Genomic DNA, 23,620 nt, shown 5'->3' with positions numbered 1-23,620 from the left:
CTAGATCCTTCTGGTGGCCATCTCTGTCACGGGATGTGCGTGCTTTTGTGCAGTCCTGTGGAATTTGTGCTAGGGCTAAGCCCTGCTGTTCACGTGCCAGTGGGTTGCTTTTGCCCTTGCCGGTCCCGAAGAGGCCTTGGACACATATTTCGATGGATTTCATTTCTGACCTTCCCGTTTCTCAAAAGATGTCTGTCATTTGGGTGGTCTGTGATCGCTTTTCTAAAATGGTCCATCTGGTGCCCTTGGTTAAATTGCCTTCCTCCTCTGATTTGGTGCCTTTGTTCTTCCAGCATGTGGTTCGTTTACATGGCATTCCTGAGAATATTGTTTCTGACAGAGGTTCCCAGTTTGTCTCGAGGTTCTGGCGAGCCTTTTGTGGTAGGATGGGCATTGACCTATCTTTTTCCTCGGCCTTCCATCCTCAGACTAATGGCCAGACCGAACGAACCAATCAGACCTTGGAAACATATCTGAGATGTTTTGTTTCCGCTGACCAGGATGATTGGGTGTCATTTCTGCCGTTGGCTGAGTTCGCCCTTAATAATCGGGCCAGCTCGGCTACCTTGGTCTCTCCATTTTTCTGCAATTCTGGGTTCCATCCTCGTTTCTCTTCAGGACAGGTTGAGTCTTCGGACTGTCCTGGTGTGGATTATGTGGTGGACAGGTTGCAGCAGATCTGGACTCAGGTAGTGGACAATTTGACCTTGTCCCAGGAGAAGGCTCAGCTTTTCGCTAATCGCAGACGCCGTGTGGGACCCCGACTTCGTGTTGGGGATCTGGTTTGGTTATCTTCTCGTCATATACCTATGAAGGTTTCCTCTCCTAAATTTAAACCTCGTTTTATTGGTCCGTATAGGATTTCTGAGATTCTCAATCCGGTGTCTTTTCGTCTGACCCTCCCAGACTCCTTTTCCATACATAATGTATTCCATAGGTCGTTGTTGAGGAGATACGTGGCACCTATGGTTCCATCTGTGGAGCCTCCTGCCCCTGTTTTGGTGGAGGGGGAATTGGAGTATATTGTGGAGAAGATTTTGGATTCTCGTGTCTCTAGACGGAAACTCCAGTATCTGGTCAAATGGAAGGGTTATGCTCAGGAAGATAATTCCTGGGTTTTTGCCTCTGATGTCCATGCCCCAGATCTTGTTCGTGCCTTTCATGTGGCTCATCCTGGTCGGCCTGGGGGTTCTGGTGAGGGTTCGGTGACCCCTCCTCAAGGGGGGGGTACTGTTGTGAATTCTGTGGCTGAGTTCACTTCTGTGGTCACAAGTGGTATTGCAGTCTCTGGGCTTCCTCCCTCAGGTGTTTTGGTGAGCTCGTTGGCTGCCTTGCTATTTAGCTCCACCTGAGTCTGTCTTCCTTGCTCCTTGTCAATGTTCCAGTGTTGGATCTGAGCTACTGCATCTTTCCTTGGGCCTGCTGCTCTGCTAGATAAGTGCTTCTAGTTTGTTTTCTGTTTTTTTCTGTCCAGCTTGTTATTATCTTTTGCTGGAAGCTCTGAGAAGCAAAGGGGTGCACCGCCGTGCTGTTAGTTCGGCACGGTGGGTCTTTTTGCCCCTTTGTGTGGTTTTCGTTTTAGGGTTTTTTGTAGACTGCATAGTTCTCTTTGCTATCCTCGCTCTGTCTAGAATATCGGGCCTCACTTTGCTGAATCTATTTCATTCCTACGTTTGTCTTTTCATCTTGCTAACAGTCATTATATGTGGGGGCTGCCTATTCCTTTGGGGTATTTCTCTGAGGTAAGTCAGGCTTGTATTTCTATCTTCAGGCTAGTCAGCTCCTCAGGCAGTGCCGAGTTGCATAGGTAGTTGATAGGCGCAATCCACTGCTGCTTCCAGTTGTGTTAGGATAGATCAGGTACTGCAGTCTACAGAGATTCCACGTCTCAGAGCTCGTCCTATTGTTTTGGGTTATTGCCAGATCTCTGTATGTGCGCTGATTACTGCACGCTGTGTTGCCTGATTGCCAGCCATAACACTGCCCCCTATGTACAAGAATATAACTACTATAATACTGCCCCTATGTACAAGAATATAACTACTATAATACTGCTCCTATGTACAAGAATATAACTACTATAATACTGCCCCTATGTACAAGAATATAACTACTATAATACTGCCCCCTATGTACAAGAATATAACTACTATAATACTGCTCCTATGTACAAGAATATAACTACTATAATACTGCCCCTATGCACAAGAATATAACTACTATAATACTGCCCCTATGTACAAGAATATAACTACTATAATACTGCCCCTATGTACAAGAATATAACTACTATAATACTGCTCCTATGCACAAGAATATAACTACTATAATACTGCCCCTATGCACAAGAATATAACTACTATAATACTGCCCCTATGCACAAGAATATAACTACTATAATACTGCTCCTATGTACAAGAATATAACTACTATAATACTGCTCCTATGTACAAGAATATAACTACTATAATACTGCCCCTATGTACAAGAATATAACTACTATAATACTGTCCCTATGTACAAGAATATAACTACTATAATACTGCTCCTATGTACAAGAATATTACTATAATACTGGTCCTATGTACAAGAATATAACTACTATAATACTGCCCCTATGTACAAGAATATAACTACTATAATACTGCCCCTATGTACAAGAATATAACTACTATAATACTGCTCCTATGTACAAGAATATAACTACTATAATACTGCTCCTATGTACAAGAATATAACTACTATAATACTGCTCCTATGTACAAGAATATAACTACTATAATACTGCTCATATGTACAAGATAATAACTACTATAATACTGCCCCTATGTACAAGAATATAACTACTATAATACTGCTCCTATGTAAAGAATATAACTACTATAATACTGCCCCTATGTACAAGAATATAACTACTATAATACTGCTCCTATGTACAAGAATATTACTATAATACTGGTCCTATGTACAAGAATATAACTACTATAATACTGCCCCTATGTACAAGAATATAACTACTATAATACTGCTCCTATGTACAAGAATATTACTATAATACTGGTCCTATGTACAAGAATATAACTACTATAATACTGCCCCTATGTACAAGAATATAACTACTATAATACTGCCCCTATGTACAAGAATATAACTACTATAATACTGCTCCTATGTACAAGAATATAACTACTATAATACTGCCCCCTATGTACAAGAATATAACTACTATAATACTGCTCCTATGTACAAGAATATAACTACTATAATACTGCCCCTATGTACAAGAATATAACTACTATAATACTGCCCCTATGTACAAGAATATAACTACTATAATACTGCCCCTATGTACAAGAATATAACTACTATAATACTGTCCCTATGTACAAGAATATAACTACTATAATACTGCTCCTATGTACAAGAATATTACTATAATACTGGTCCTATGTACAAGAATATAACTACTATAATACTGCCCCTATGTACAAGAATATAACTACTATAATACTGCCCCTATGTACAAGAATATAACTACTATAATACTGCTCCTATGTACAAGAATATAACTACTATAATACTGCCCCTATTTACAAGAATATAACTACTATAATACTGCTCCTATGTACAAGAATATAACTACTATAATACTGCCCCTATGTACAGTCATGGCCAAAAGTATTGACACCCCTGCAATTCTGTCAGATAATACTCAGTTTCTTCCTGAAAATGATTGCAAACACAAATTCTTTGGTATTATTATCTTCATTTAATTTGTCTTAAATGAAAAAAACACAAAAGAGAATGAAGCAACAAGCAAAACATTGATCATTTCACACAAAACTCCAGAAATGGGCCAGACAAAAGTATTGGCACCCTCAGCCTAATACTTGGTTGCACAACCTTTAGCCAAAATAACTGCGACCAACCGCTTCCGGTAACCATCAATGAGTTTCTTACAATGCTCTGCTGGAATTTTAGACCATTCTTCTTTGGTAAACTGCTCCAGGTCCCTGATATTTGAAGGCGCCTTCTCCAAACTGCCATTTTTAGATCTCTCCACAGGTGTCTATGGGATTCAGGTCTGGACTCATTGCTGCCACCTTAGAAGTCTCCAGTGCTTTCTCTCAAACCATTTTCTAGTGCTTTTTGAAGTGTGTCTTGGGTCATTGTCCTGCTGGAAGACCCATGACCTCTGAGGGAGACCCAGCTTTCTCACACTGGGCCCTACATCATGTTGCAAAATTTGTTGGTAGCCTTCAGAATTCATAATGCCATGCACACGGTCAAGCAGTCCCGTGCCAGAGGCAGCAAAGCGACCCCAAAACATCAGTGAACCTCCGCCATGTTTGACTGTAGGGACCGTGTTCTTTTCTTTGAATGCCTCTTTTTTTTCTCCTGTAAACTCTATGTTGATGCCTTTGCCCAAAAAGCTCTACTTTTGTCTCTTCTGACCAGAGAACATTCTTCCAAAATGTTTTAGGCTTTTTCACGCAAGTTTTGGCAAACTCCAGCCTGGCCTTTTTATGTCTCGGGGTAAGAAGTGGGGTCTTCCTGGGTCTCCTACCATACAGTCTCTTTTCATTCAGATGCCGACGGATAGTACGGGTTGACACTGTTGAACCCTCGGACTGCAGGGCAGCTTGAACTTGTTTGGATGTTAGTCGGGGTTGTTTATCCAACATCCGCACAATCTTGCGTTGAAATCTCTTGTCAATTTTTCTTTTCTGTCCACATCTAGGGAGGTTACCACAGTGCCATGGGCTTTACACTTCTTGATGACACTGCGCACGGTAGACACAGGAACATTCAGGTCTCTGGAGATGGACTTGTAGCCTTGAGATTGCTCATGCTTCCTCACAATTTGGTTTCTCAAGTCCTCAGACAGTTCTTTGGTCTTCTTTCTTTTCTCCATGCTCAATGTGGTTCACACAAGGACACAGGACAGAGGTTGAGTCAACTTTAATCCATGTCACCTGGCTGCAAGTGTGATTTAGTTATTGCCAACACCTGTTAGGTGCCACAGGGAAGTTACAGGTGCTGTTAATTACACTAATTACAGAAGCATCACAGGATTTTTCGAACAGTGTTTGGTGTGAAATTATATCCAATTTGGCTTTACGACAATTCTTTTTGTGTTTTTTCAGTTAAGACAAATTAAATGAAGATAATAATATAAAATAATTTGTGTTTGCAATCATTTTCAGGAAGAAAATGAGTATTATCTGACAGAATAGGGGCATTCTTTGGGGGGGCATTCTTTGCTTGGGGGCATTCTTTGCGTCTGGAGGAGAGAAGGTTTTTCCACCAACATAGAAGAGGATTCTTTACTGTTAGGGCAGTGAGAATCTGGAATTGCTTGCCTGAGGAGGTGGTGATGGCGAACTCAGTCGAGGGGTTCAAGAGAGGCCTGGATGTCTTCCTGGAGCAGAACAATATTGTATCATACAATTATTAGGTTCTGTAGAAGGACGTAGATCTGGGTATTTATTATGATGGAATATAGGCTGAACTGGATGGACAAATGTCTTTTTTCGGCCTTACTAACTATGTTACTATGTAGAATTGCAGGGGTGTCAATACTTTTGGCCATGACTGTACAAGAATATAACTACTATAATACTGCTCCTATATACAAGAATATAATTACTATAATACTGCCCCTATGTACAAGAATATGACTACTATAATACTGCCCCATGTACAAGAATATAACTACTATAATACTGCCCCTATGTACAAGAATATGACTACTATAATACTGCCCCTATGTACAAGAATATAACTACTATAATACTGCCCCTATGTACAAGAATATAACTAATATAATACTGCCCCTATGTGCAAGAATATAACTACTATAATACTGCTCCTATGTACAAGATTATAACTACTACTAGATGGTGGCCCGATTCTAACGCATCGGGTATTCTAAAATATGCATGTCCACGTAGTATATTGCCCAGCCACGTAGTATATTGCACAGCCCACGTAGTATATTGCCCAGCCACATAGTATATTACACAGCGACAGAGTATATTGCCCAGCCACGTAGTATATTGTCCAGCCACGTAGTATATTGCCCAGCCACGTAGTATATTACCCAGCCACGTATTATATTGCCCAGCCACATAGTATATTGCCCAGCTACGTAGTATATTGCCCAGCCACGTAGTATATTGCCCAGCCACGTAGTATATTGCCCATCCACGTAGTATATTGTCCAGTCACATAGTATATTGCCCAGTCACGTAGTATATTGCCCAGTCACGTAGTATATTGCCCAGTCACGTAGTAGATTGCCCAGTCACGTAGTAGATTGCCCAGCCACGTAGTATATTGCCCAGCCACGTAGTATATTGCCCAGTCACGTAGTATATTGCACAGCGACGGAGTATATTGCCCAGTCACATAGTATATTGCCCAGCCACGTAGTATATTGCCCAGTCACGTAGTATATTGCCCAGCCACGTAGTATATTGCCCAGCCACGTAGTATATTGCCCAGTCACGTAGTATATTGCCCAGCCACGTAGTATATTGCCCAGTCACATAGTATATTGCCCAGCCACGTAGCATATTGCCCAGCCACGTAGTATATTGCCCAGTCACGTAGTATATTGCCCAGCTACGTAGTATATTGCCCAGTCACATAGTATATTGCCCAGCCACGTAGCATATTGCCCAGTCACGTAGTATATTGCCCAGCCACGTAGTATATTGCCCAGCCACGTAGTATATTGCCCAGTCACGTAGTATATTGCCCAGCCTCGTAATATATTGCACAGCGACGGAGTATATTGTCCAGCCACATAGTATATTGCCCAGTCACGTAGTATATTGCCCAGCACAGAGCCACGTAGTATATTGCCCAGCACAGAGCCACGTAGTATAGAGACTTAAAAAAAAACAAAAACATATACTCACATTCCGAAGGCCCGTTGAAGTCCTGCTATACTCACCCTCCACCGCCTTTCCCGCTCCTCGCCACGCTCCCGGGACCGCTCCATTGCAAGCGGCAGCTTCCGGTCCCAGGGCTGGTGTGAGCAGGACCTGTGATGACGTCGCGGTCACATGACCGTGACGTCACGGCAGGTCCTTGTCGCACACCAGCCCTGGGAGCGGAAGCTGCCGCTTGCAATGGAGCGATACCGGGAGCGTGGCGAGGAGCGGGAAAGGCGGCGGAGGGTGAGTATAGCAGGTTTTTTGTTATTTTTTAATTATGTTTAACATGACATATTTTTACGATTGATGCTGCATAGGCAGGGGGCAGGGAGCAGGGGCAGGGGGGCCAGGTCATTCCAGATATAATTCAGGACACAAAGTCCCCTTGTCTCTTGGTCGTCCATATGTTTAAAACCTACAGCCAACAAAAAAATACAAATTACCAGAAAAAAATATAAAACAAAATTGTTATATCAATCCTATATAGAACACGAGCCACATCCAATATCTCAGAGCTTCAACAAGCGCATATCTGTAAGTTATAGTCAACATTTAACCCCTTGGATGAAGTGAACCCAACTTCAGGAATATAGAGCGCTGCTTTCTGACTTTGTGGATCGGTGCCGGACTGTCTAGAACTAAATGTAAAGAAAACCAAGGAGATGGTGGTGAGTTATGGAAGGAAAAAGGAGGATTACTTACCGGTCACTATGCTGGCCAGGAGGTTGAGGTTGTGGAGAGCTACAAATATTTGGGGGTTCACCCTGGAAGTAAACTCCATTGGAGGTGTCATACGGAGAAGGTCAATTAACAGCGACTTATACACCCGAACCACACACATTTATTTGTTATGTAATGTTGGTATACCTGTGCAAGATTTGTGTCCTAATATTTTATGTACTGCTGTTTGTATTGCTGCTGTAATACCGTAATTTCCCCCGGGATCAATAAAGTGTAACGTATCATATATACACTATATATAATGTCCACATAAATAAGGCAGGATATTTTTTACAGTGGTCGTCCTCTTTCAACTATTTGTAGTCCGTAGACTTAATGACGTGTAAAATAAAATCCTGAGTCCCGCGCTCTGTCTCTGCGGTCACCGCCTGAGCCGCCGAAGTGATTGGCTGCAGTACCATCTACATGCCCTCGCCCGCTGCAGCTGATCAACAAAGACCTGAGCAGTGCAGCTAAAAAGAAAAAGAAAAACAGTTGAAAGGGAACAACACCGTGTGGCATATCAATAGCAGAAAATGTAACTTTTTGAAAACTTGCTAATCTTTTTTTCCCCAAAATTTTCAGCATTTTTTTTGGGGGGGTGAATAAGCGCAAAAAAAATAATCAATTAATGTTTGCCAGAAAGGTATGAGATAGTCTACAATCCATCTTGAGTCATTTTGGCAGCACAGGGTACTGGGATGCCCCCACCAAGATTTACTCTGCATCTCTGCTCGCCTACCTACATAAAGTCTGCAGTAAGTGTAAGTATATATATACTTGAGCAGTTCATTTCCTGCCATTCATCCTGTCCGCTGCAGACAGACAGCCTCAGAGATGAAGCCCGCTCCGATACCGTCGCCTATACGCCTCTGCGCCCATGTGCTGCTGATCGGTAAGTGACCTGTACAAAGCCACACAACGACCCAAACCCAGAGATCTAAGGCAGGGGTCCCCAACTCCAGTCCTCAAGGCCCACCAACAGGTCATGTTTTCAGGATTTCCTTTGCATTGCACAGGTGATGCAATTATTACCTGGAGTTGGGGACCCCTGATCTAAGGGAATGATTCCAGTGTGTAGGTATATACAGTGCCTGGCTGGAAGAAAATAAAGCTCTGTGCAAAAGTGTGTGCTCCCTTCCAGATGCCTCCTCTTGTTGCACTGTAATGGGACATGTTTTATAAGAGTGACATCGTTTATTGATTCACTATGAAGATGGTCAATGCTTCTCTAACCTATAGAGTTTGTCGATGGTCCTTATACAGTGGCATGTAAAAGTTTGGGCACCCCTGGTCAAAATTACTGTTACTGAGAACGGTTAAGTAAGTTGAAGTTCCCGTCACTTGTGTTATCTATGGCATTATTCCTGTGTATAAATATGTGATTTTCCAGATTTGGTATTATTCTCTGCCTGATGAAGAGACCGTAGTATCGAAAGCTGCAATTTGTCACCATCTTTTCAGTTCGCCATAAAAAGGTATCAACCACTGAGGACTCTCAAATCTTAATATTTTTCTTACATAGCACCATGAATTCCACAGCGCTTTACAGGTATTATCGCCACTGTGCACATTGGAGCTCACAATCTAAATTCCCTATCAGTATGTCTTTGGAGTGTGGGAGGAAACCGGAGAACCCGGAGGAAACCCACGCAAACACGGGGGGAACATACAAACTCCTGGCAGATGTAATTCTCAGTGGCATTTGAACCCAGGACCCTTGGGCTAACCAGTGAACCACGTTTTAATACTTACAAAAAGGAAAATGCAAGAGTTTGGGCACCCTGCATGGTTAGTACCTAGTAACACCCCTTTTGAAAGTATTGCATCTTGTAAACGCTTCTTGTAGCCAGACAAGAGTCTTTCAATTCTTGTTTGAGGGATTTTCATCTGTTCTTACGTGGGGAATTCCTCCAGTTCTGTGAGATTCCTGGGCCGTCTTGCATCCTCTGCTATTTTGAGGTCTCGCCACAGATTTTCAATGATGTTCAGATCCAGGGACTGTGAGGGCCATTGTAAAACCTTCAACTTGCTCCTTTTGAGGTCGTCTATTGTAGATTTTGACGTACGTTGAGGGTCATTATCCATTTGTAGCAGCCATCCTCTTCTCACCTTCAGGTTTTACAGATGTGTTATGTTTGCATCAAGATTTTGTTGAAATTTCATTGAATCCATTATTCCCTCTTCCCGTGAAATGTTCCCCGTGTGTCATGATCAGCTGCAGCCGCTGAAGCGGCCCAGCCCATAGACGCCCCCAAGCCGACTGAACTCAGAAGGCATGGGGCGCAAGGCCCCCCTGGGGACGCATTACGGACCCTTTATATCACAGAGGGGGATCCGGGCCTACCCGAACTAGGGGAGGGCAGAGACCGGGGTTCTGTGGCAGCTGAGCATGTGGACAAAGAGACACGTAGGACTTGATTACACCGCACAACTTCAGGTATAAAGTAAAGTTTACTAAAGTAAAGTCACACAGTACATAAACCAAACAAGACTATGCCAGGCTCCCGATTCCACACCTCCCAGAAGGGTACCACCCTGTGGACCCCAAGGCACCAACGGATCAGCAAGGCACACATAGGAGGGACATCAGGACACAGGCAGGACATCAGGACACATGAGGACATCAAGACATCAGGGTACATGAGGTCATCGGGACATCAGGGTACACAAGGTCATCAGGATGCAGGCAGGACATCAGGGTACATGAGGTCATCGGGACATCAGGGTACACAAGGTCATCAGGACGCAGGCAGGACATCAGGGTACAGACAGGACATCAGGACATCTGGACTCTGGGTCACCAACAGACATCAGACAGGAGTCGTTCGGTTCCGGACATCCGACACGACCTACAGGCACCACCACAGTCATGTGGCTCCAAGCTCCAGACCGTGGTCATCAGGCTCCGGGCATCGGACCTAGGAAGGAACTCAAGCGGGATTGGCATAGAACCACAGGATTGCTGGACCTGCCAGCAGCTAGCACCGCATGGTATCAGAGCACAGAGTAGTAGATGCTCAGCAGAAACACCGGTTACAAGAGACTCAAAGTCACTGGATGTAAGTCTCCAGATGCAGAGGGATTCCAGGAACACAAATCAAAGCAGACACAGTTCAGACAGGTTCAGGTACAGGACAGGTACAGGGTCAAGGATTCTGGCCTGGATATACCGCCTTTAGGACAGGCGCCAGAACAGGACAAAACAGGAATCAAGGCAAGAACTTTGAAACCAAAAACATAGGAGAGGTGCAGGAACACAAACACACATAGCAAAGTTCAGGAGCTTTGTGAGTAGCTCCGGCCCCGCCCATAGGGCAGGGGAACGTTATATAGGAGCTGCCTCTCAGCAATTGGCTGGGGACAGCATTTCAAGTACACACACTAACCCTGATAAAAGCAGGGGAGGTGTGGCCGCGCACGCCCTAAGCACCAACAGAAACCATTATAGCACAATCAGTCCAGGAACTGAGGCTCAGGGCACCTGGCTATGACTGCATGCACTGACACACGTGGAAAGTCATGTGCGAGCTGCAAATGACCTCACAGCCCATGGACAGCTTCCACAGCGGCAACCAGGAACCGCACATGCGGATGGTCAAGCAATAGAAAAGACCTAACCACCCATGTACGGCTGCGCAGCAGAGCAGGGAACTGAGAAGGCTCCATCCAGGTAACAGCCAACAGTATCCCAGCTCAATTTGGGGGGAAAGAGTAAAGGGTTAAAGCAAACATGTGCATTGTCACGCTGAAAACAAGATACAGACAGAACAGCGTGATACCGTGCCACTGACTGCAGCACAACCCCAAAGCATGATTGAGCCACCCCCATGCTTAATGGTTGGCAAGATATTCTTTTCCTGAAATTCTCCGTCCTTTTTTCTCCACAAATACCTTTGATCATTGTGGCCATAGAGTTCTATTTTAACCTCATCGATCCCCAGGACTTGTTTCCAAAATGCATCAGGCTTGTTTAGCTGTCCTTTTGCATACTTACACTGATTTTTATGGTGAGAACGCAGGAGAGGTTTTCTTCTGATGACTCTTCCATAAAGACCATATTTGTGCAGGAGTCTCTGAACAGTAGAACAATGTACCACAACTCCAGAGTCTGCTAAATCTTTTTAAAGTTCTTTTCCAGTCAAGCAGGGGATCTGATTTGCCTTTCTAGCAATCCTATGAGCAGCTCTCACTGATATATTGCTTGGTCTTCTAGACCTTATCTTGACCTCCACTGTTTCTTCATTACATTTCAAACTGAGGAAAGGGCAACTTGAAAACACTTTGCTATTTTTTATAGCCTTCTCCTGCTTTGTGGCCTCTACCATTTTCATTTTTAGGGTGCTTGGCAGCTGTTTAGAAGATCCCACGGCTGCTGTTTTTTGGCACAAGGTTAGAGGAGGCTGGGTCTTTATTAAGCTGGAAAATTTGCATCACCTGGCCTTTCCTAACGATGATAGTGAATGAGCCATAACCCTAACAAGTTAATTAAGGTCTGAAACCTTGATGAAAGGTATCTGAGCACACGAATCTCCAAGGTGCTCAAACTTTTGCATCAGCCCATTTTCCTTTTTGTAATTTTTATACTATAAAAGATGACAGTATACATATATATGTGCCCAAAATACAAAGGACATGTCATATGTAACTTTAGGCCTTTTAGAGATTATTTCATCTTCAACTTGCTCAAATGTTCACAATAATAGTCATGTTGACCAGGGGTGGCCAAACTTTTGTTCATGGTCATGATGGATATGCAGATATAGTCCTGGAAGCCCGTGACTCTTCTGTTTGTTCAGCTGGTGATACAGATACAGTCCTGGAAGCCCCGAGACTCTTCTGTTTGCTCAGCCGGTTACAAAGATACAGTCCTCTTTGGTTTGTCCAGCTGGTTACACGGTTGCAGTTCTGGAAGCCCAGTGCTTGCTAATACCCAGATGGCTACACAGACATAGTCATCCTAGATGTCTCCACCTTACCCTCACTGATATATGCTTGTATTCAGTTATCTTTAGCCGAAACCACATACTGACGAAAAATGCCCTCAACAGGTGTGTGCATATTAGTTTGCTGTCACTTATCTGTAGCATCTTTACCTGTAGCTTCCTATAATTGCTAACTCTACCAAAAATGTTTTAGATTTTGTAGATCACATTAACTCGAGAAAGCTGTGGCCTTTTTTTAAAGTTGTACATGCTGCTCCCCATTCCTGCACTCCTCAGCCCCTAGTGCCCCGTCTTCACCCCCAAGTCCTACTATGCTTGGGAGAGAAGAAGAGTGCAATAATAATAATAATAATAATAATCTTTATTTTTATATAGCGCTAACATATTCCGCAGCGCTTTACAGTTTGCACACATTATCATCGCTGTCCCCGTTGAGGCTCACAATCTAAATTCCCTATCAGTATGTCTTTGGAATGTGGGAGGAAACCGGAGTACCCGGAGGAAACCCACGCAAACACGGAGAGAACATACAAACTCTTTGCAGATGTTGTCCTTAGTGGGGCTTGAACCCAGGACTCCAGCGCTGCAAGGCTGCTGTGCTATCCACTGCGCCACCGTGCTGCCCGTGCCACACACAATGGCGCTGTCATTAGGAGAAAGCAGCTATATGTTTTCTAATCCTGGATAATCCCTTTAATCGTTGGTCTGAAGTCTGTATACATGGGGGACAGGTCTGTGTTAGGGGCATTGTCTGGGGTCTGTATAAATGTGGTCTATTCTGCAATGCAAACGAGATCTGGTCTAGGATCTACTAGTCTAGGAGATCTATCACGTAGTCGGTTACTTTATTCAGTGTATTCATGTTTGGGGTGATGAAGGGGTTGAATGCACTTTATACATGTTCAGTACTGTAACATGGCTCTGCCAGAGGTCATCTGACCGTTTTTTGATAGGGCTTCTACGGACAGGCTTTGTGGAACTACATTGACTATCAGGTCCCAAAGATCCCTGGTCGTTACCTAATAACAGGGATGTGACTTACACAGGGCCCCAAGGTTGAGTCTTCAGAGTAGCTGCTTGTCAGTGGGGCTGGGTAGCAGGACTGGTCAGGAAGCCGGTTCAGATCTAGGAGGTCATGCAGAAGGAGGGTCCATAAGTGAGCCAAGGTCTGAATAGGAATAACCATTACAATCACAGGTCACAGATACAAGACATATGTGCATGAAAAAATACCCATAGAAAAGTAACAGCTGAGGGAGGTGAACTGGTCTGGAATAATTTACCTAAATGTACCGTCACATTAAGCGACGCTGCAGCGATATAGACAACGATGCCGATCGCTGCAGCGTCGCTGTTTAGTCATTGTGTGGTCGCTGGAGAGCTGTCACACAGACAGCTCTCCAGCAACCAACGATGTTGAGGTCCCCGGGTAACCAGGGTAAACATCGGGTTACTAAGCGCAGGGCCGCACTTAGTAACCCGATATTTACCCTGGTTACCATTGTAAATGTAAAAAAAACAAACACTACATACTTACATTCCGGTGTCTGTCGCGTCCCCCAGCGTTCTGCTTCTCTGCACTGTCAGCGCCGGCCGTAAAGCAGAGCACAGCGGTGACGTCACCGCTCTGCTTTACGGCCGGCACTCACAGTCAGTGCGGGAAGCTGACGGCGAGGGACGTGACAGACACCGGAATGTAAGTATGTAGTGTTTGGTTGTTTTTACATTTACAATGGTAACCAGGGTAAATATCGGGTTACTAAGCGCGGTCCTGCACTTAGTAACCCGATGTTTACCCTGGTTACCAGTGAAGACATCGCTGGATCGGCGTCACACATGCCGATTCAGCGATGTCAGCGGGAGATCCAGCGACAAAATAAAGTTCTGGACTTCTAACTCCGACCAACGATGTCACAGCAGGATCCTGATCGCTGCTGCGTGTCAAACACAACGATATCGCTATCCAGGACGCTGCAACATCACGGATCGCTATCGTTATCGTTGTTAAGTTGTTCAGTGTGAAGGTACCTTAAGACCCTGGCAGTTCATTGAGCTTGTAGGACACTGTTTAACTTTCACTCGAACAGGTGACATATTACAGCTGTCACAATGACAATTATGGGAATGTTCTTGAAGGACGTCCAAAGTCTCTAGATGAGAGCCCTTAATGGAGTACCATACTCTCTTAGGTTACCCTTAGGATTTCTAACTAATGTATCTGAAATTGGGTTTTCCTAAACCAGTGACTCCTTAAAGGATTTTTTAAAAATAATTATTAATGGTTTATTTTATTACAGGTCTCTCCAGAGCCCTAAATATCACGGTCCCCATGGAGCCTGTAGAGGGGGTAGTCGGTGACTCTGTTCTTCTGCCGGTCACCTACAGTGTCCCTCAGCCTCCGGCCATGCTGCAGATCATTTGGAGCTACGAAAATTCTATTGTTCTGTTTTCAGAGATGACCCTGTCTGGCTCTGGGGAGCCTCCGGCCCTCGCGATTAGGAATGAGTATCATATTGTGGTGGGGAGGTTTCAGCGTAGGGTGGTCTTCTACCCAGAAAATGCCTCCCTCCTGCTCAGGAACATCCAGCTGAATGACTCGGGACTGTACACGGTGACCTTTCAGGAGCTGAACCAAAGCAGATCTATGATGCTGGTCATACATGGCCCTCAATTGGTGTGCCGTGACCCAGGTAGGAAACCGGGGCTGAAGTCATGGGATCACATCCAGACAAAGACCAATCGATGCTTGATTAGAAAAATTACATTTCATCCTGCTATTAAGCTCTGAAGATTCGTATGTGCTGAATGCAGGGCCCCCGTATACGGTACATAACATACAGAGATGACGGGAACCGAACCCGTATTACATGCCGGGCTTCTATAGTGTTTCCATTCCTCAGCTTTTTCCTTTTTCTTTTCCTAGTCCTCCTCACACAGTGCTTTTATGCTACAATTAGACTGTTATTGCTTAGTGAGTAGAGCTGAGCCTGCTCCATATACTGCAGGCGCAGGCTGTGTCATACAGACGGCACCTGCCTCTTAGCAGCTACCTGATCAAACTCTGTTCTATACAGTTTATCCATTTAGATGCTATTGTCAATCTCTGCCAGAGGGATTTAAAGAAGACCTGCTCCAGGTCAAAAATGGCCAATTTTTTTCCCTTAATTTATTCATGCTGCTCCCAACTATTTTTTTTTTAAGTCTTCTTATAATCCACCAAGTGGTTCCAGAGATATAAGTCTTTTTATTTAGCTCTAATTTTTATGTCCTTTTTCCAAGGGGGCGTGGCTCTCATGATCCTCTGGGGCGTGTCTTTAGGCAGCTCCGCCTAATTACCTTTTGAGCCACAACTCCTTGGTAAAATCCATAAAAAACTACTAAATAAAAGGGCCCATATCTGGGACCGTCTTATGGTTTCTGAAAAAAAACAACAACCCACAAGATCCATAATATTCAGAGGAAAAAGATAAAAGCAAAGATTGGCCACTTTTGACCTGCTAATGTTGAGGGAGGATCTAAAGTGATCCTTCACGGTTGACTCAATGATTTCCAAATTAATCTACAGGGTGTTGCCGGCAACTGAAAATGACCAGACGGAGACTCATGTCTCTGTATGGGGGATCGAGCAGATCTCTGGGCCCCCGTTTATTGTATTGCAGTTTTATCATATTAGCAAATTCTACTTCCACCAATCAGCATAAGAACGCGCTCACAATTCTTAACCTATAAGAATGCAGGAAAAACTTAACCCATAAAGATACAGGAAAAAACGGAAACTACATATATGGTCGTGTCTTTTTGGCATAAAAAATGTATTAACAGGTGCCTCAAAGTCTTATCTAGCGATACACTCCCGAGTCCCCTCCCTGGCTCGAGTTAGAACACTCAAGGTCTTTATACCAATTATAAACCATAGCCTAGTTGAATAACAAAATGTTATCTTCGTGAGAAACAGGACAGAGTTACTTCACGGCAGCTGTAACCTTCTACCTAAGTAAATAACAGAATTTATCTTTAACCAACAAGAAAATGGAGTCAAAGCACAAAATGGAGAATCTAGCACAAAATGGAGATTCTTTCATAATTTGTTCCTTCACACTAACATGTCCTCTTTAAAAGGCGGTGGCCCACATCGCAAGTATTCAAGACAATTGCAGGCTCAAGTTCCCTATCAGGACTGAAAAATGAAGTCACAAAAGTAATAATAATAATAATAAAAAAAAAGATTTAAAAAATATAAGGAAACCAAAAAATGGACATAAAAATGTAAAACCCCTCCATCTGCTTTCCCTTCCCAGAAAATTAAGAAATTAAAATAGAAACATATTTGCTATTGCCCCATACGCAAAAGTGTGATCTATGAAAATATACATTTATTTAACCCATAAGGTCAATGATATAAAGAAAAAAAAATGTCGAAATGGAATCATTGTTATTTGGTCCATGCACTTCCTCAAAAAAGGCAGTAAAATAAAAAAAAAAAACATTGTATATTCACAAAAAATGTTACCAATATGGCAACTTGCCACCCGAAAAACAAACCAACACAGGTACATCGATGGCAAAAGAAAAAAATGATGATTCTTATTCACGGAATCGTACGGCCCTGCACAATCATATAATGCCGTGACAGTGAAACAAAAAATAATGCCAGGATTTCGTTTTCCTTTATCACTTCACCTTACTTGGATTGTTGTTGTTGTTTTTTTTTTTTCCCCCTCATTTTTCAGTTAATTTTATGACAAAGAGAATGTTGACATTCAAACCTGCAACTGTTCCCACAACAAAACAGCGATGTGATAGAAAAATATGGAAGAGACGGAGGAAAGATGACAAAGATGTACAAAAATACTCCCATTCCTTGACAGCAGAGAGGGGAAGTGTTCTTCCAGTGTGTGCATGAGTGTGTGCATGAGTGTGTGTATGCGAGTGTGAGTGCATGGGTGTATGTATGTGTGTATGCACATGTGTATGGGTGTGTATGTGAGTGCATGTGTGTATGGGTGTGAGTGCATGTGTGTGTGTGAGTGTGTATGTATGTATGTGTGTATGCACATGTGTATGGGTGTGTATGTGAGTGCATGTGTTGGCGAGTGTGAGTGCATGTGTATATGGGTGTGTGTATGTGTGTGTACATGAGTGCATGTGTGTATGCGAGTGAGTGCATGTGTGTATGGGTGTGTGAATGCATGTGTGTGTGCATGTGTGTATGCATGTGTGTATGCGTGTGTGAGTGTATGGGTGTGTGAGTGCATGTGTGTATGCAAGTGTGAGTGTATGTGTGTATGCGTGTGTGAGTGTATGTGTGTATCCGTGTGTGAGTGTATGTGTATGTGAGTGTATGTGTGTATTCGTGTGTGAGTGTATGTGTGTATGCGTGTGTGAGTGTATGTGTGTATCCGTGTGTGAGTGTATGCGTGTGTGAGTGTATGTGTGTATTCGTGTGTGAGTGTATGTGCATGTGTGTATGCGTGTGTGAGTGTATGTGTGTATGTGTATCCGTGTGAGTGTATGTGTATGCGTGTGTGAGTGTATGCGTGTGTGTGTGTGTGTATCCGTGTGTGTGCATGTGTGTATGCAGTTGTGAGTTCATGTGTGTATGCGTGTATGTGTGTGGGTGTGTGTGAGTGCATGTGTGCAGCACTGTATATGAGCGTCTTGAGGACAGTCACAGGGAAGGTGCGTTGTTCTAGCTAAGCCTAGGAGAAGCCTTGAGCTGGTGCAGAGTATGATGTTGCTGACTCACTTTCTAGTCAGCGGGTGGTATGAGCCTCTTCTGGGGAGATTGCACAAGAGAACTGGAGAAGCCCTTTAATTTTCTTATTCTGTACAAAAGCCCTTAGGCTACGTTCACATTAGCGTCGCGTCGCCGTTGCGTCGGCGACGCAGCGGCGACGCAGCGGCGACGCGCCCCTATGTTTAACATAGGGGACGCGTGCGTTGTTTTGGTGGCGTTTTTCGCCACGTGCGTCGTTTCCGACGCTAGCGTCGGACGCAAGAAAACGCTACATGTAGCATTTTCTGTGCGTCCGATTTTCGTCAAAAACGACGCACGCGTCGCAAAACGCGCGCGTTTTTGCGCGCGTTTGCGCGCGTTTTTCCGTGCGTCGCCGCTGCGTCGCCGACGCAACGGCGACGCGACGCTAATGTGAACGTAGCCTTAGAGGTTGTCCGGCCTTATGCAACAAGTCTACAGTCACTCTGTAACTGCAGATGTGAATCTCTGGGCGCGGCTTGCACACTCCCAGCCACATTCCAACTAGACTTGTTCGGCCTCACTTAATACCCTTGCATTGAGCAAGGTTGCACGTCTAGTCGACATGTGACCGCATGTATGCAAATCACAAACTTGTAGTCCTGACAGTGGACAGTGCGCAATGCGAGCGATATGAGGATTCACAAGTCTGCAGTCACATACAGTGACTGCAGACTTGTAGCCGAAGACCTGACAACCCCTGTACTTGTACCTCTCCTCAAGACTGGATACCTATGACATCTCTTGTGTACTACAATACTCAGTTTACCTTATGGTGTGTTTTTAGACTCCACACAACATTCCCATGATGAGGAAGAGAAAGGACCACATCTTGTGCACCGCCTGGCTGTAAGAGGAACGTGCGCTGCCTTCTTCATTTCGGTTATAATAGGTCTGCATTGTGCATGGCGGAGACAGGTCTGTGTTCTGTAATGTCATGTATCTACGGTAAGGGATGGGACGTAGCAAACGGGATCAAAGAGGGACAAATACTTGTAGATCTTGTAGAATAACCGTGAGTTAATCATCCTGTTCACAAACCTCAGCCTGAGCCTGTGACCTTGGCCGTGTTGGCGCGAGGCCCGGGTTATCTATAGCAGGCACAGGTCTGGGCAACTGGGGGGGGTAAAATCTCATCGCCTCGGGTAAAGAAAGTTCAAAAGACCCCACCACAAAGCGGCCGAGCAGGTTCCAGCAGAATCGCATCCACGTACAGTAGAAAATGGAGACGAGATCCTGGAGGTGCAATTATGTGTAATTGGGAAAGTTAGAAAACAAAATGATTAGTGACGGTAAATGTTAATTGTCTGTTATTATCTCTCGGCCATGTGAATCCACAACAATGGGCAACTGCTGAGGCGTAAGTAATAGTGATGAGTGAACGGGCTCCGGTAAGGTGCTACCTAGGCACACTAGGGTGTTATCCGAGTATCGTCAGCGTGCTCCAATAGTATGTTCCAGTCCCTGCGGCTCTTAGACAACTGCTAATAAATGCAATGCATTGCCTGTTAGGCAGTCCTCACATGCGGTGCAGCCGCAGGGACTGGAACATATTATTCGAGCACGCTAAGATACTCGGATAACACCCGAGCGTGCTCAGATAGCACATTATCACAGCACGCTCGATCATCAATATTAATTAAGGTTTATATTGCATTTACCCAACTCTAAGGGTACCGTCACACAGTGACATTTTGATCGCTACGACGGCACGATCCGTGACGCTCCAGCATCGTAACAATATCGCTCCAGCGTCGTAGACTGCTGTCACACTTTGCAATGTACGACGCTGGAGCGATAATTTCATGACGTATGTGCGATGTAGAAGCCGTTGGTTACTATGCGCACATCGTATACAATATCGTGCACACCTTTGTTACACCATGCGATCATGCCGCCACAGCGGGACACTAGATGACGAAAGAAAGTTTCAAATGATCTGCTACGACGTACGATTCTCAGCGGGGTCCCTGATCGCAGGAACGTGTCAGACACAGCGAGATCGCTGGAACGTCACGGATCGTGCCGTCGTAGCGATCAAAATGCCACTGTGTGACGGTACCCTTAGGCAATTTGCACACAGACTTTTATTTTTTTAGGAGTCCTTTGGAGCAGGTCGGCTGTAAACAATTATGTATATACTCGAGTATAAGCCGACCCCCCTAATTTTGCTACAAAAAAACTGGGAAAACTTAATGACTCGAGTATAAGCCTAGGGTGGAAATGCAGCAGCTACCGGTAAATGTCAAAAGTAAAAATAGATACCACTAAAAGTAAAATTAATTGAGACATCAGTACGTTAAGTGTTTTTGAATATCCATATTGAATCAGGAGCCCCATATAATGCTCCATACAGTTTATGATGGCCCCATAAGATGCTCCATATTAAAATATGCCCCATATAATCCTGCATAAAGGTTAATAATGGCCCCATAAGATGCTCCATAAAGATATTTGCCCCATATAATACTCCACAAACGTTATGGCCCCATAAAATGCTCCATACAGACACTTGCCCCATTTGCTGTTTCTGCGATAAAAAAAATATCACATACTCACCTCTCCATCGCTCAGGCCCCCGGCACTTTCAATATTCACCTGACTTCGTTCCGGCGCCGCTCCGTCTTCAGGGTCTTCTGCACGGACGTTCAGGCAGAGGGCGAGCACTAACCACGTCACCGCGCCCTCTGGAGGTCCCACTCATTACAGTAATGAATATGCGGCTCCACCCCTATGGGAGGTGGAGCTGCATATTCATTACTGTAATGAGCGGTACCATGTGATCGCTCAGTACAGGAAGAAGCTGCAGCGCCGGGGAAGCAGGGACCTGCAGGGTCCGCGCCGGGAGCAGGTGAGTATAATTAGACAGCCCCCGCTCCCCCTCCGCTGCCGACCCCTGGGTATGACTCGAGTATAAGCCGAGAGGGGGACTTTCAGCTCCAAAAAATGGGCTGAAAATCTCGGCTTATACTCGAGCATATACGGTACTCAAAAAACGCTTGACACACTCTTACTTTTCATTCCTATTGTAACACCACTTTGTTGCGCATACGTTCAGTCTTTCGAGTAATTTTCATTCTTTTCAGCTCTTGATAAATGCCTGTTGGGAGGGGGAAAAAAGTTAATGTCTCCTGATGGAATACGTTCCAAACTAGCCACTGTCCAATCAGAAGTCGGCAAAAAAAAAAAAAAAAAACACAAAAAAATTGCTTCAAATAAAAAAATAAAAACTTTTCAAAACTGCTTTAGGAGATTTAAAAATTCCTCCAAAAAATCCCCTTAAAAAAGGAGCATTTCCTGAAACAAAAAATAAAATAACCTCTGTGCAAATCACATCCGATGCAAATGCATTCTTCATTAATGCTCACACATGTTCCCTATCATAGCTACGGTTTCCTTTTGCAGCTGCCGCTTGGCACTGAGGTGTCCCCAATCCTCCCCACATTTAAAACTGTTAACATTTGTTTTAGATTAATTAATATTTCATTTTTTTCTGCAAGATTTTTAAACTCTTCATTTCCTTCACAGGCCAAAAAGTGCCGGACTGAAGTTCTTTAAAAATTGGAAGGAAAAAAGAGGAAATAAATAAACTAAAGATAACGGAGCAAAATAATTGCAATAATAAACTTGCTTTAAACCGGGAAAAATGCTTTGGGATTTCTGTCTTGCATAACATCCTCTATTCTGGGACATATTCTGTATCCTTTGCTGCAGTTTGACGGTTGGAATGTCGGGTAGTTATCCTCGGAGGGATTATCTGCTTGAATACTGATTGTTTGGTAACAAACATAGGACCTGTGGAAGGTGAAGGCCCATCACTGGACGGCTTGTACTTTTTTCTGAAGGCCTTTTTTTTTATTGAAGCCACCACTAGGGGGAGATCATCGCATACAGATTTATACAGCAAGTGGCGGCTGCATAAGCCTGTATATAATGAGCTCCCTCTAGTGGTGGATGTATAAAGCTATGTAACGGGCTGGGTGTGGTGGAACCACTGTGCCAAAGCCCAAGGAAGGCATGGAGGGGCGTGACGAGGAGCCTCACCAAATCTGACCACGGACATGCAGCAACTAACAACACCGAGGTCTGTGGAAAGACAAGGGAGGTGATCCAGGTGCTACTCCCGGACTGACCTTCGGTAGATGGCAACTGACCCCTAGGAACGGATAGCTGGGATGGCCCGGGGGAATGTCCAACAGATGCAGGCAGGCAGAGAAGATGACAGGAACCGCAGGTGCAGACAGGACAGTCTGACGGAGAGATGGGCACTGGCGGGTGCAGCTGGCTAGGATACCAGTACTGGGACCTGAGAACTAGCAAGCATGTTAGGAACAAACTCACAAAATTGCACAGGCACCTCCATGTTGGAGGTGGCGCTTTAAATAGTAAGAGACCTCCAGCTATTGGCTGGGGACAATCTAGAGGAACGCGTGTGGCCCCTTTAAGAAAGAGGAAGTGTGCCTGGAGACCCGCTAGGAGTGCACGCACCCTGGGCAGCAGACCTGGAAGGAGCAGGACGGAAGCCTTAGCGGTGAGTACGTGATGTCTCCCAAGGGAGAGAGGGACTGCAGGCAGAGATGCGGGTGCTACAATCTATATGTAGTGAGCTCCCCCTAATGGTGAGTGTATATATCTGTATGTAGTGAGCTCCCTCTAGTGGTGAGTGTATAAATATGTATGTAATGAGCTCCCTCTAGTGGTGAGTGTATATATCTGTATGTAGTGAGCTCTTTTATTATAAAAATACAAAACTTACAATCAATAAATAGCAAAAAATCAAAACCCCAGCAAAAGCAACTGTCAGAGTCCAACATTACCCCCCCAGTCCAAAGCAAAGTCCGAGTCCAGCATAACTGCCCCCAGTCAAAGCAACCCCGCAAAAGAAAACAAACTGCCTTCTTCTTTCTCAGAGAAGCTTCCTCCATCTTTCTTTCTTATGCTGTTTTCTGTCCTTTTTCTCGTCGTTTCACTTTCTGATTCCTCCAGATCTCCTCCTCCCCAGGTTACATCACCCAAGGAGAGAAGAAACATTTTATTAATACACGCGCACATACACACTTCATACCAAACCTGACAAAGAAAACTCTGGTCCATCGCCCAAAAAGAAACATTATAGCCACCTGGCTTAAGCACGTCTATCTAAGTCACAAAAAAAATTTATTTACTTTATTTTATTTTTTTCTTTCTTTTTTTTTTTTTTATTGATTTATTTATTTTCACAGCAAATACAACTATAAAACAAGCTACTACCAAAC

General features: G+C 44.2%; 1 protein-coding gene across 1 annotated transcript; it reads left to right on the top strand.

Moving 5' to 3' along the window:
• The first annotated feature begins 8,467 nt into the window (after positions 1-8,467).
• On the top strand, positions 8,468-22,009 carry LOC138641654 (HEPACAM family member 2-like). Its single transcript, XM_069729215.1, has 4 exons — positions 8,468-8,559; positions 14,908-15,300; positions 19,153-19,283; positions 21,894-22,009. Exons 1-4 carry the CDS (start codon positions 8,502-8,504, stop codon positions 21,921-21,923), a joined length of 612 nt encoding a protein of 203 aa, XP_069585316.1. The 5' UTR covers positions 8,468-8,501; the 3' UTR covers positions 21,924-22,009.
• Positions 22,010-23,620: the final 1,611 nt, after the last annotated feature.

Source organism: Ranitomeya imitator, chromosome 6 (genome assembly GCF_032444005.1).
Source record: "Ranitomeya imitator isolate aRanImi1 chromosome 6, aRanImi1.pri, whole genome shotgun sequence".
In the NCBI taxonomy this organism is placed as follows: domain Eukaryota; kingdom Metazoa; phylum Chordata; class Amphibia; order Anura; family Dendrobatidae; genus Ranitomeya; species Ranitomeya imitator.
Note: the sequence above shows the minus strand (reverse complement) of the source record. Positions and strands in the feature narration are given on the sequence as shown.